The 14,663-nt window shown below is 34.1% G+C and overlaps 1 protein-coding gene across 4 annotated transcripts in view; it reads left to right on the top strand.

Annotated features, from left to right (window-relative positions):
- The window catches only part of LOC141400999 (ras-GEF domain-containing family member 1B), a 42,294-nt gene extending 33,340 nt beyond the window's left edge, over positions 1–8,954 (top strand). For all 4 annotated transcript variants that reach the window (XM_073980759.1, XM_073980756.1, XM_073980758.1 and 1 more), the window contains 4 exons: positions 701–2,785; positions 2,854–2,997; positions 3,066–3,268; positions 8,217–8,954. In XM_073980759.1, coding sequence (XP_073836860.1) covers positions 881–2,785; positions 2,854–2,997; positions 3,066–3,268; positions 8,217–8,526 — 2,562 coding nt within the window. In that variant the 5' untranslated portion in view covers positions 701–880 and the 3' untranslated portion in view covers positions 8,527–8,954. The remainder of the gene's footprint in view (positions 1–700; positions 2,786–2,853; positions 2,998–3,065; positions 3,269–8,216) is intronic.
- Positions 8,955–14,663: the final 5,709 nt, after the last annotated feature.

Genomic DNA, 14,663 nt, shown 5'->3' on the forward strand with positions numbered 1-14,663 from the left:
TATTTCTTTGAGAAAGGGTCTATAGAGGCACCCGTTCTTTGAGAAAAGTCCTATAGAAAGGGTCTGTCTTTCAGAAAGGGTCTGTAGGAGCATCCTTTGATTCAGAAAGGTGTGTGGAAGCACCCTTTGATTCAGAAAAGGTCTATAGAAGCACCCGTGGATTCAGAATGGGTCTATAGAGGCACCCTTTTTTCAGAGAGTGTGTATAGAAGAATTTTTACTTTTTATAAACGGTCTATAGAAGCACACTTTGATTCAGAAAGGGTCTGTAGAAACATCCTTTGATTTAGAAAGGGTATATAGATAATTTATGGACCATAGACTGTAAATTATCCACCATATATAGAGTCTTTAGTTACGTAGTCACCTATGTTCTGTGGAGTCTAAAGATACATATTCAAGTTGGTAGGCTCACTATCCACATCTTTTTATGTTTTCTGTCGGCAATCACCACAATAAGTCCAATATACCACCTCCCTTTTCATCATCTTCAACGTCGCCAGCGAATACCGGTACCGGTTCGGATTCTCCCTATGCTCATGATGTTTTTATTATTATGGACTTGTTGGATCGCCTCTTGCACATATGTTTTCCAAGTTTTTATCCCTAGCCTTAAAATTAGAAAAAAAAACTGAGGTTATGTTTTAAATTATTCAATTATTATAAATTTTAATTTTTTTCCTTATCTTTCTCATTTCAGTCAATTGATACACTCTACATTTTTTCTACTTGGAAATAGTCTATAAGTCAAAAGCCATCCCAATGTTTTGTACAAGAAGAAAAACAACAACAACAACCACAAGACACTCATATGTGGACCAACAACGATAATATACTTTTAGCAATTTGAAAGAACCTTTTTTAAGCCGAGTCACAGCCAATGTCAATGTCGAATAACGGCATAAATAGCGCTACGAATGGGCGCACAAATAGTGCCAACAATACAACAGCAGCAGCAACAACAAATGTCATTGCCAATAAAACCACAACAACAAACCACATGGCAGGAAGCAGTAGCAATAACAGTAATAGTGGTGGAGGAGGTGTCGGCGGTGGTGGTGGCGGCACAGCCAAAACGTCAATTAATCTTAAAACAAATGACATACGAACAAAAATTGCAACAGTACTGCCGGATGGAAAAGCCACACAGCATCATATGTCCTTGAAAACGTCGAATAACAACGAGCATCATCATCATCTTCAGCAGCAGCAGCAGCAGCATCAGCAACATGTAAATATTAAGAAATCCACAATGAACTCGAATTCAACATCCGCCGCCACCACAACTAATGCAACACCACAGTCTCATCATCATCATCATCAACCTTTAGTGAATGTAAATGTAAATAAATTACCCACACACAGACGTGATAGCTCCAATGTGAGTGGCCATAATACCCATACCGGTATTGTGCCACAAAGCCTAAAAGATGCCTCTAAATATAGATATATACGACCACAAACGGTATATCGGCCCGATGAGGGGACTTCTACATCTTCCTCATCGGCACATGATGAAGTAGATCGTGTGGTGGCGGCGGCAGCACCCTCACCCTATAGCGGTGAGGGAATTAAAAATGATTTATTGGTCTATTATGATGGTCAATTGGAAGGTGGCAGCCTGGAGGCTTTAATAGAGCACATGGTGCCCACACATGATTATTACCCAGAGAGAATTTATACATTTTCATTTTTGCTAAGTGCGAGGCTATTTATCAGACCCCATGAATTGCTGGCCAAAATATCACAAACATGGGAAAGACAACAACAGCAGCATCAACTATCTCAGGCCCAACAGTCTGGTACTGTTCATCAGGGATGTGGTGCTGTTGGTGGTAATCAAGATCAGGTGGATGATGCTGGTCATTTTACAACAACTACAGATTCCCCCTTGACACAAAGAAAACCCAACACAGGAGGAGTGGGTGGTGGTGTAACACAAACCCAAAAATCGGCCCAAAATTGTATACGTCTGCTGGCGGAGTGGATTGAAACATTTCCCTATGATTTTCGTGATGAACGTTTAATGCAACAGGTGCGCATTCTAACCCGCAAATGTGTTTACATTGACAACTCCTTGGGCAAGCAGGTGTCGAAGATTTTACAGCTGCTGGTGCAGCGTCTAACTACCCTGGAAAAATATGAAGAATTTTTACAATCCCTGCAGCAATATGATCTCAATACCACACTACAGCCCCACTATAGCACCTCAGCATCAGCCTCCTATTCATCAACATCTTCGTCATCGGCCTCATCCTCATCGAATGCCCATAACTCACTAACAAAGGCCTCCGTGCAGGCTCTCAATAGTCATCAACAGGACGCAACTCATCATAAAAACAACTTTTTATCGAATGCTCAATATGGTACTGGCGGCGGCAATCACCACCACAATAACTCTAATATGCCACCTCCCTCATCATCATCATCAACGTCGTCATCGAATACCGGTACCGGTTCGGATTCTCCCAATGCTCATGATGTTTTTGGTATTATGGACTTGTGTCCAAGTTGTGCTCAATTAGCTCATCAATTAACGGCCATAGAATTGGATCGTCTCTCTCACATAGGACCCGAAGAATTTGTACAGGCCTTTGCCAAGGAATATCAGAATTCAATATCAAACAAGGAAGCCGCCACAAGCAATAATACAGGAACATCTGGTGGCGGAGGAGGTCACCTAATGAATACCTCATTGAATGACATGAAAAAGACCCGGAATCTGGAATCATATGTGGAATGGTTTAATCGTTTGAGTTACTTAACGGCATCAGAGATTGTGAAGGTAAGGTTTGGGCCCGAAAATCTGTATATAATGTTCCTTCTAATCCTTTTCTTCTTCTCCTCTTTTAGTATCCCAAAAAGAAACAACGCGTCCGTGTCATTGAATATTGGATTGAAACTGCCCGTGAATGTTTTAATATTGGCAACTTTAATAGCCTAATGGCCATAATAGCTGGTCTAAATTTGGCACCCATTTCAAGGCTTAAGAAAACGGTAAGTTTTCCTCTTCTTCTCACCTCCTTAATATTAATCTAATATTTTTATTTCATATTTTCTTTTAGTGGTCTAAAGTACAATCGGCCAAATTTTCAGTATTAGAACATCAAATGGATCCAACATCGAATTTTAATAGCTATCGCTCAACCCTGAAAGCAGCCATGTGGCGTTCTGAAGGTGCCACCGAAGAACGTGAACGTATTATCATTCCATTTTTTAGTTTATTTGTTAAGGATTTGTATTTTCTCAATGAGGGATGTTCCAATAGGTGAGTAACAAAAAATATTATATGTTACATATTTTTCGAACCCCATAAACTCTAAGAAAAGAGATTTAGAGACTTTTAAAAGCACTCACTTGTCTTGGGAGACACAACTTCCTTTCTTTGCGGGAAGATTTCTTTGCAACGATCACAAAACTGACCTTCAATCATCATTAAGCCCCCAGATTCAGTCCTCTATGAAAAGCGAACGCAAGAGGTCTTCTATAGACAGCAGAAGACCCATTGAGGTCTTCTACAGAGAAGAAAATTGGCTTCTAGAGACTTGAGATATTTCATAGACAAGAGAAATCTGCAAGGGGACGTTTATAACTAACATAAGACCTTTTGAGGTCTTGTATAGTCAACATTAGACCTCTTGATGTTTTCTACAGAAAAGACAAATCTTGATAAGGTCTTGTATAGACAACATAAGACCACTTGAGGTTCCCTATACACAAAGACAGCAGAAGGCCTCTTGAGGTCGTCCATAGACAGCAGAAAACCTTTTGAGGTTTACTATAGACAAGATAAATCTTCATGAGGGTTTCAATAGACAACAAAAACCTCTAATAGATAGAAGAGGAACTCTTGAGGTTTTCTATGGACAAGATAATTCTCCATGAGGGTTCTATAGACAGCAGAATTTCATAGACATGCAGGCATTTCATAGGCAAGAGAAATCTCCGTGAGGACTTTTATAGGCAACATAAGATCTTTTTAGGACTTGAGGTTTTCTATAGACAAGAAAAATCTTCATTAGTTCTTGTATAAACAACATAAGACCTCCTGAGGCTCTCTGAACACATCAGAAGGCCTCTTTAGGTCTTTTATAGACAGCAGAAGACCTCTTGAGATCTTCCATAGACAGCAGAAGACCTCTTGAGGTCTTCCATAGACAGCAGAAGACCTCTTGACGTCTTTCATAGTCAACAGCAGACCTCTTGAGGTCTTCTATTGAGAGAGGGTCTATAGAAGCAAAAAGGGATTTATGTTTCATTTAGAAAGCGTCTATAGAAGCAAAAAAGGGTCTATAGAAGCATAAAGTGTCTAAAAAAGCACCCTTCCTTTCAGAAAGAGTCCAAAGAAGCACCCCTCCTTTCACAAAGAGTCTAAAGAAGCACCCTTCCTTTCAGAAATAGTCTAAAGAAGCACCCTTCCTTTCAGAAAGAGTCTAAAAAAGCGGCCTTCCTTTCAGAAAGAGTCTAAAAAAGCGGCCTTCCTTTCAGAAAGAGTCTAAAGAAGCACCCTTCCTTTCAGAAAGAGTCTAAAAAAGCGGCCTTCCTTTCAGGAAGAGTCTAAAGAAGCACCCTTCCTTTCAGAAAGAGTCCAAAGAAGCACCCCTCCTTTCACAAAGAGTCTAAAGAAGCACCCTTCCTTTCAGAAATAGTCTAAAGAAGCACCCTTCCTTTCAGAAAGAATATAAAAAAGCGGCCTTCCTTTCAGAAAGAGTCCAAAGAAGCACCCCTCCTTTCACAAAGAGTCTAAAGAAGCACCCTTCCTTTCAGAAATAGTCTAAAGAAGCACCCTTCCTTTCAGAAATAGTCTAAAGAAGCACCCTTCCTTTAAGAAAGAGTCTAAGGAAGCACCCTTCCTTTCAGAAAGAGTCTAAATAAGCACCATTCCTTTCAGAAAGAGTCTAAAGAAGCACCCTTCCTTTCAGAAAGAGTCTAAAGAAGCACCCTTCCTTTAAGAAAGAGTCTAAGGAAGCACCCTTCCTTTCAGAAAGAGTCTAAAGAAGCACCCTTCCTTTCAGAAAGAGTCTAAAGAAGCACCCTGCCTTTAAGAAAGAGTCTAAAGAAGCACCCTTCCTTTCAGAAAGAGTCTAAAGAAGCACCCTTCCTTTCAGAAAGAGTCTAAAGAAGCACCCTTCCTTTCAGAAATAGTCTAAAGAAGCAGCCTTCCTTTCAGAAAGAGTATAAAAAAGCGGCCTTCCTTTCAGAAAGAGTCTAAAGAAGCGGCCTTCCTTTCAGAAAGAGTCTAAAGAAGCACCCTTCCTTTCAGAAAGAGTCTAAAGAAGCACCCTTCCTTTCAGAAAGAGTCTAAATAAGCACCATTCCTTTCAGAAAGAGTCTAAAGAAGCACCCTTCCTTTCAGAAAGAGTCTAAAGAAGCACCCTTCCTTTCAGAAATAGTTTAAAGAAGCACCCTTCCTTTCAGAAATAGTCTAAAGAAGCACCCTTCCTTTCAGAAAGAGTATAAAAAAGCGGCCTTCCTTTCAGAAAGAGTCTAAAGAAGCGGCCTTCCTTTCAGAAAGAGTCTAAAGAAGCACCCTTCCTTTCAGAAAGAGTCTAAAGAAGCACCCTTCCTTTCAGAAAGAGTCTAAATAAGCACCATTCCTTTCAGAAAGAGTCTAAAGAAGCACCCTTCCTTTTAGAAAGAGTCTAAAGAAGCACCCTTCCTTTAAGAAAGAGTCTAAGGAAGCACCCTTCCTTTCAGAAAGAGTCTAAATAAGCACCATTCCTTTCAGAAAGAGTCTAAATAAGCACCATTCCTTTCAGAAAGAGTCTAAAGAAGCACCCTTCCTTTCAGAAAGAGTCTAAAGAAGCACCCTTCCTTTAAGAAAGAGTCTAAAGAAGCACCCTTCCTTTCAGAAAGAGTCTAAAGAAGCACCCTTCCTTTCAGAAAGAGTCTAAAGAAGCACCCTTCCTTTCAGAAAGAGACTAAAGAAGCACCCTTCCTTTCAGAAAGAGTCTAAAGAAGCACCCTTCCTTTCAGAAAGAGTCTAAAGAAGCACCCTTCCTTTCAGAAAGAGTCTAAAGAAGCACCCTTCCTTTCAGAAAGAGTCTAAAGAAGCACCCTTCCTTTCAGAAAGAGTCTAAAGAAGCACCCTTCCTTTCAGAAAGAGTCTAAAGAAGCACCCTTCCTTTCAGAAAGAGTCTAAAGAAGCACCCTTCCTTTAAGAAAGAGTCTAAGGAAGCACCCTTCCTTTCAGAAAGAGTCTAAAGAAGCACCCTTCCTTTCAGAAAGAGTCTAAAGAAGCACCCTTCCTTTAAGAAAGAGTCTAAAGAAGCACCCTTCCTTTCAGAAAGAGTCTAAAGAAGCACCCTTCCTTTCAGAAAGAGTCTAAAGAAGCACCCTTCCTTTCAGAAAGAGACTAAAGAAGCATCCTTCCTTTCAGAAAGAGTCTAAAGAAGCACCCTTCCTTTCAGAAAGAGTCTAAAGAAGCACCCTTCCTTTAAGAAAGAGTCTAAAGAAGCACCCTTCCTTTCAGAAAGTGTCTAAAGAAGCACCCTTCCTTTCACAAAAAGTCTAAAGAAGCACCTTTCCTTTCAGAAATAGTCCAAAGAAGCACCCTTCCTTTCAGAAAGAGTCTAAAGAAGCACCCTTCCTTTCAGAAAGAGTCTAAAGAAGCACCCTTCCTTTCAGAAAGAGTCTAAAGAAGCACCCTTCCTTTCAGAAAGAGTCTAAAGAAGCACCCTTCCTTTCAGAAAGAGTCTAAAGAAGCACCCTTCCTTTCAGAAAGTTTCTAAAGAAGCACCCCTCCTTTCACAAAACGTCTAAAGAAGCACCTTTCCTTTCAGAAAGAGTCTAAAGAAGCACCCTTCCTTTCAGAAAGAGTCTAAAGAAGCACCCTTCCTTTTAGAAAGAGTCTAAAGAAGAAACCTTCCTTTCAGAAAGAGTGTACAGAAGCACCCTTCCTTTCAGAAAGAGTCTAAAGAAGCACCCTTCCTTTCAGAAAGAGTCCGAAGAAGCACACTTTCTTTCAAATGGGTCTATAGAAGCACCGTTTTCTTTAGAAATAGTCTAAATAGTCTAGTCTTCTAGGGTCTATAGAAGCACCTTTTCATTAGGTAGAGGTTTGTAGAAACAGCTTTTCATTAGGTAAGGGTTTGTAGAAGCACCTTTTTATTCGGGAAGGGTCTATAGAAGCAGCCTTTCATTCGGGAAGGATCTATAGAAGCACCCTTTCATTCAGGAAGAGTCTATAGAAGCATCCTTTCATTCAGGAAGGGTCTATAGAAGCACATTTCATTAGGGAAGGGCCTATAAAAGCACCCTTTTGTTCGGGAAGGGTCTAAAGAAGCACCCTTTCATTTGGAAGGGGCTTATAGAAGCACTCTTTCATTAGGGAAGGGTCTATAGAAGCACCCTTTCATTCGGGAAGATTCTATAGAAACACCCTTTCACTCGGGAAGATTCTATAGAAGCACCCTTTCATTTGTGAAGGGTCTATAAAAGCACCTTTTCATTCGCGAAGGGTCTACAGAAGGGTTTATAGAAGCACGCTTTCATTCGGGAAGGGTCTATAGAAGCACCCTTTCATTCGAGAAGGGTCTATAAAAGCACCCTTTCATTCGGGAAGGGACTATAAAAACTCGCTTTCTTTCAGAAAGGGAGTATATAAGCTACCTCTCTTTCAGAAAGGGACTATAGAAGCATGCTTTTTTTCAGAAAGGGACTATAGAAGCAACGTTTCATTCGGGAAAGGTCTATAGAAGCAACCTTTCATTCGGGAAAGGTCTATAGAAGCGCACTTTCATTTGTGAAGCGTCTATAGAAGCACCCTTTTATTCGGGAAGGGTCTATAGAAGCACCCTTTCATTCGGAAAGGGTCTATAGAAGCACCTTTTCATTCGTAAAGGGTGTCCCTTCAGCTCGTCTATAAATACTTCCTTCAGCTCGTCTATAAGGACTTCCTTCACCTGACTTCAGCTCGTTTATAAACAGACCAATTAAGAATGTCAACACCCCGTGAGTTTTCTCACTTTCTCCTTTAAGTTGAAACGGCAGAGAGGCAAACTCCCGATGAGTTGGCATTCGTAATCACCCGATATATAAGCACTCTTATCAGTTCGTCTATAAAAACTGCCTTCAGCTCGTCTATAAAGACTGTCGTCAGCTCGTTATTAATGACCCCTCAGCTTATAAAGACGCCTTTCAGCTCGTCTACAAAGACTTCCTTCATTAATTAATTAAATTAATTTTAAATATACCTTCTATCTTCCTCCCCACAGGCTACCCAACAATCATATCAACTTTGAAAAATGTTCTCAACTTGCCAAACAAGTTATGGAATTCAATGAATGGAAACAGGTATCTTGTCCTTTTGAGAGGTTATCCAATGTGATAGCCTATTTGCAAAATATTCCGGTACTCAATGAGAATACCTTGTCGATGGCCTCATTTGAATGTGAACCGCCCGAAAACACAGAGGAGAAGGATCGCTATAAAACGGTAAAGGCCGAAAATAAACAACAACTTTTACAACAATTGCAAGAACAACAAATGCAACAGCAGCAGCAGCAACAACAAACACAACACTAAAAGTAGTATTTTAAATTTAGATTATTTGTTTTATTTTTAAACAATTTATTTCGAACTACTCTCAACAAGCTTGCCATGTTTTATTTTTTTATAAATATACATAAATAATTTTTTATACAAAAATTTTTTTAAAAACAGTGTACGCGCGTCTTACACTGTACAACAATAATGATATTAACAAACAATTGTAGATGTTTGTTTGTATGTGTTTTTTATATATAAAACAAATTTTAGTTTTTATTTGTAATTTGTCATTAAGAGAAGAAGTGGAGGAAGAAGAGGAAGTCGCCAATCACGGCAATAACTTCAAAAGTTATTGTGCGATATTTTTTTAAAAAAAGTAACAACAAATTATAGTCGTATTGCTTATATTAGAATGTAAGAGTAAATTTTTTGGACAACACACAAACTAAAAATTGCAAGAAAAACTGAAAATGCCAAGAACAAAAGGCGAAAAAAAGAAAAAAAAAACTGCTTAGAAGTGTTGCAAATAATTTTTGAAAAAAAAACGCTTATTGCAGTTTCGATTTTTTTCTGTGTAATATTGTAAAACCCACTCACACACACAAATAATGATGCCAGTAAAGAAGATAAACTTTTTTGTCGTATTAATCATGTACTTAATGCATTTATTTATAGATATTGTTTATAACTTATTTATAAAAAATAACTAAAATATTTTTAAAAACGAAAAATGAAGAAAAAAATTGCAAAGCGACTCAATATTGAAAAATAATCTCAATAATTTTTATCTTTATTGGATAAAGCCTAAATTGCTTAAGAAAAAAAAAAACAATAGTTTAATGCGACATTTTTGTTTTTAACCAACACACAGACAGACAAAGCTAAGCATGACAAATTTAATTTTTAATAACAAATTTATAAAATTAATTACTTCTTTAAGTGCTGAAATTATAAAGGATGTTTGAACAAGTTTGGTTTACCAATCAGTTTGTGACTCTCTTCAGCTAGTCTAAATATACTCTCTTCAGCTGTACCATAAATAATCCCTTCAGATCGTCTATAAAGACTCCCTTTCAATCGTTTACAAAGGCTTCCTTTTTAGTCGTCCATAAAGACTCTCTTCAGTCGTCTATAAAGACGCCTTTCAGTCGCCTTTAAGTCGTCTTTCAGTCGTCTATAAAGACGCCTTTCAGTCGTCTATAAAGACGCCTTTCAGTTGTCTATAAAGACGCCTTTTAGTCGTCTATAAAGACGCCTTTTAGTCGTCTATAAAGACGCCTTTCAGTTCGTCTATAACGACGACTTTCAGTTCGTCTATAACGACGACTTTCAGTTCGTCTATAACGACGACTTTCAGTTCGTCTATAACGACGACTTTTAGTCGTCTATAACGACGACTTTCAGTTCGTCTATAACGACGACTTTCAGTTCGTCTATAACGACGACTTTCAGTTCGTCTATAACGACGACTTTCAGTTCGTCTATAACGACGACTTTCAGTCGTCTATAAAGACGTCTTTGAGTCGTCCACAAAGACGCCGTTCAGACGTCCACAAAGACGCCTTTCAGTTCGTCTATAACGACGACTTTCAGTTCGTCTATAACGACGACTTTCAGTTCGTCTATAACGACGACTTTCAGTTCGTCTATAACGACGACTTTCAGTCGTCTATAAAGACGCCTAAAACTCTTTTCAGTCATCGAGTCTTTATAGACAAGCAGAAGGAAGGGAAGAAGGAGATTACAGAGAACAAAATCTTTCTTTTATATTGAATGTGCATCTTACAGTCAAACATGCCGTTATTCAAATCCTGGACAACATGCATATCATGTTTGCAGCTCATCAATAGTCCTTTATTCCTTTTAACAGTTTCACCATCTTCGCAAATTCACACTTAAGAATTGATATGTCTATCAAAACTTCTTCAAACACCCATATGTTAATGTCACTAAATTTTGGGATACATTTAAAAATCGTAATTTTTTGGGTTTTTTTATTTGAATAGAAAAGTTTTTCGAATTTCGAAAAAAATTGAAATTCTAAACATTTCAAATTAGATTTTTTTTTTAATTTTGTTTTTCAGATTTTTTCAATTAAATTTTTTTGCTCAAAATTACTACTAAAAATCGCATTTTAAAATAAATATATTTGCAAGTATATTTTTGAAAAAAAAATACTGCGAAATTTTCAATATTTTTATCGAAAAAACAAAAAAATAATTTTAAAATATTTCTATATTTTCTGTATTTTCCTGTATACATTTATATCGAAAAATATATTTTCAAAATATTCGAATATAAATTTTCAATATAAATTATTATGAAAAAGAACATTTATATTTTCAAGTTTTTTCCGAATTTCGAAAAATGTTCAAATGTATATTTTTGAATAATTTTTACGTTTGAGAATGATTGTTTAATCTGTTTTTATTTTTCAAAATTATTTATCCTAAAATCGCATAATAAAATCAATTAACATATTTTTGAGTTTTTTTTTTTAATTTCAATGTGTTTTGAATTAAAAGTATTGAAAAAAATGCTACAGAACTATTTTTAAAATATTCGAACTTAATTTTTCGATATAAATTGTTAAAAATAATATTTTTTAATATTCGAACTTAATTTGCGATATAAATTGTTATAGGAAAAAATCTACTATGTCCTTAAAATTGGTAATATTTATTTTAAAATTTCAAAAGATTTTATTTTTTTTTTCAATATTAACAATATTTTTTTAAAAATTTTCTGAATTTTCCTGTATACATTTATATCGGAAACAAATAATGTTAAAATATTCGAACATTTTCGAATTTTTATTTTTTTTCGAATTTACAATTTTAAAATTTACATTTTTTACGATTTTCAATATTAAACAATTTTATAATTGGTGGTGAGTCTATTTTTTTTTTTTTCAAAATTATTCATATCACATTCCTAAAAAGCTAATTTTAAAATATTTGATTTGGATTTTTTAATGTCAATATATTTTAAATTCAAAATTTTGAAAACAAGTTCTGCGAAATGTTCGAATATTTTATTGAAGAAATTTATATGAAGAACAATTTTTCGATATAAATGGTTATAGTAGGAATAAAATCCACTAACTCCCTAAAATTGGAACGTTTTTTTTTAATTTTAAAAATTTTAATTTTAAAAAATAAAATTTAAAATTAAAAATAATATATTACCAATTTCACATTTTTTCCTATAACAATTTATATTGAAAAATTAAGTCCGAGCAATTTAAAGTTATTTTTTCGGTATAAATTTCTTCATAAAAATATTTAATATCATTTTTTTAAGAATATCGAACAAAATAATTTTAAAGTATTCGAAATAAATTTTTCGATTTAAATTATTATAGGGAAAAATAATCTAAATTTTTAATTTTTTTCGAATTTCTAAAAATTTTAATATGTATATATTTGTACGATTTTCAAGATTGAAAGATTTTTTATAAAAAGCGTTGTTTGGTTTTTTTGCGAAAAATTTTGAAATTAATCTTAATATTCAAGAAACATTTCTTTTAATTAAATTAAAATGAAATAGAAAAAATAATTTTAACATATTCGAACATAATTTTTCGATATAAATTGTCGCAGGAGAAAATCTTTCTAAAATTGGTATTTTTCGAATTTAAATTGTACCTTTTCTTATATGTTTTTGTACAAATTTTAAAACGAAAATTTTAAAAGTTAATTCTAGTTTTTTTTCTAATTAAGTATTTTTCAAAATGTCTGAAAATAATTTTTTTGGGTCCAAAATTTTAATATTCTTTGAATTTCAATTTTAGAAAAAAAAATAATGCCGAAACATTTTAAAAATTTATATTAGGTCTGTTCCAGTACTGATAGAATCTACTAATTTGTACTATTTTTTCCGATAACATAAAGGAAAAAATGTTATCGTAGTAAAAAATAGTAGCTTCTTGCAGGTTCTGGAACAGAGCAATTGAATATCGAAAAATAAAATCAAATATTCTAACAAAATTTTCGAAAAATATTGAAATTTAATTAATATTCCCTTAATAAAATTGAAATATGCTGTTACATTTTCAATATTTCCTTTATATCGAATTTTGAAAAAATAATTTTAAAATATTTGAACATATTTTTTTGATATAAAACATCATAGAAAAAGTCTTCTAAATTTTTCAAATTTTTGTACAACTTTCAAAATTCAAAATTTAAAAATTTATAGCTTTTCTATATTTTTCTAATTAAATATTTTTAAAAAATTATTAATTTAATATTATCCGGCAGTTTTTATTTTCCTTAAATTATTATTTTACAAGATTTGAACATTTTTTAAATGTTAATTTTATATGAACATTTTTCAAAATTCTCCTCCAGAAATTTATATTGAATATCGAAAAAAATAATTTTCCCACAAAAATTTTTATAGGACATTATTTACATAATTTTCAAAAATTAGTACTATTTTTCAGATTTTGAAAAATGGTGAGTTTTTAATTTTTTTGCATTATATATAAACAATTTTCAAAAAAAAAAAATTATAATAATAATATGTAGTTTTTTTCTAATTTAATGTTTCTCAAAAATAATAAATATGATATGAATAATTTTGAAAAATATTATTTAAAAAAAGAAAACTACAAATAAAAAAAAAATCTTCCAATTTTTAAATTGAAATTAAGACGTTTTCAAAATCCAAAAAAAAAAAAATTTTCAAATTAACTCCCAAAATTTATTGACATTATTAAAATAATTAAAGAGAAACGTTTACCCTCAAAACCATTTCTGTGTGTCTATTTATTATGCCTACAACCTAACTCGAATAATCCTACTACATACCTATATAAATATTTGTATATTTCATCCTATGTTTAAGTACGTCCCCTCACTCTCATCATCCTCAACATCCTTTGTTCCATCCTATCTCATATCCCATCCTCCCCTCCTACCCCCAAATCAAATAAGAATCCCTCACTCTCTCTTATAAGTTATGTCAGTATTTATATTATATATAAAAACAACAACAACAACAAAAATGTATTTATATACTATTTATATTATGTAAACAATACAACAAAAGTAAAAAAGTAAAATATTAAAAAAATACAACAAAATAAATGTTTGTTTTTTTTTTTTTTCAAAATTGTAACAGAATATTACACAATTTCGATTGCGAAGCCGAATTTGATTTTTACAAACCTTGTTTTCCTCTATTCTAATCCATTTTAATATCCTCGAACTCTAATGATCCTGTATATTTGTATTGTAATCCAAGAAAGATGCGAACATACATAAGTCTCTCTAACATGCCTCTCACACTCACATCCTCACTCTGGTATAATAAATAATATGAAATATTTTTCATTTGGAAACAACTATATATACACTGTCAAATACTACATACCTACACACAGCCACTTAAAAACTATATACAATTATACAAATAAATAATCCTTTATACAGCAATAATATACAGATCAAAAATAAACAACAGGATAGGATAACCAACTAAAAGAAGGGAAAATGGTATTATTTTTAAAATCAGTTTTTAGTCGTTCTTTTGAGAATTGTGGAACTGAAATAGGTAAGGGTGTAAAGGGGTTATATCCTGTAAAACTTTTGACATTCTCTTAGACAACATCTAAATATATAGAGCCGAATATTAGACAGTAGCTTCAAATTCTTGCTTCCCACAACAATAGTATAGAAGTTTCTACAGATTGGTGTTTCTTTCAGAAAGGACCTATAGAAACACCCTTTCTTTCAGAAAGGACCTATAGAAGCACCCTTTCTTTCAGAAAGGACCTATAGAAGCACCCTTTCTTTCAGAAAGGACCTATAGAAGCACCCTTTCTTTCAGAAAGGGCCTATAGAAGCACCCTTTCTTTCAGAAAGGACCTATAGAAGCACCCTTTCTTTCAGAAAGGACCTATAGAAGCATCCTTTCTTTCAGAAAGGACCAATGGAATCAGCCTTTCTTTCAGAAAGGACCTACAGAAGCACCCTTTCTTTCAGAAATGACCTATAGAAGCGCCCTATCTTTCAGAAAGGACCTATAGAAGGATCCATTTTTCAGAAAGGACCTATAGAAGCATCCTTTCTTTCAGAAAGGACCTATAGAAGCATCCTTTCTTTCAGAACGGACCTATAGAAGCAGCCATTCTTTCAGAAAGGGTCTATAGAAGCACCTTTTCTTTC

This window comes from Musca autumnalis, unplaced genomic scaffold (genome assembly GCF_047663935.1).
Source record: "Musca autumnalis isolate F117 unplaced genomic scaffold, ASM4766393v1 scaffold_4, whole genome shotgun sequence".
Taxonomy (NCBI): Eukaryota; Metazoa; Arthropoda; class Insecta; order Diptera; family Muscidae; genus Musca; species Musca autumnalis.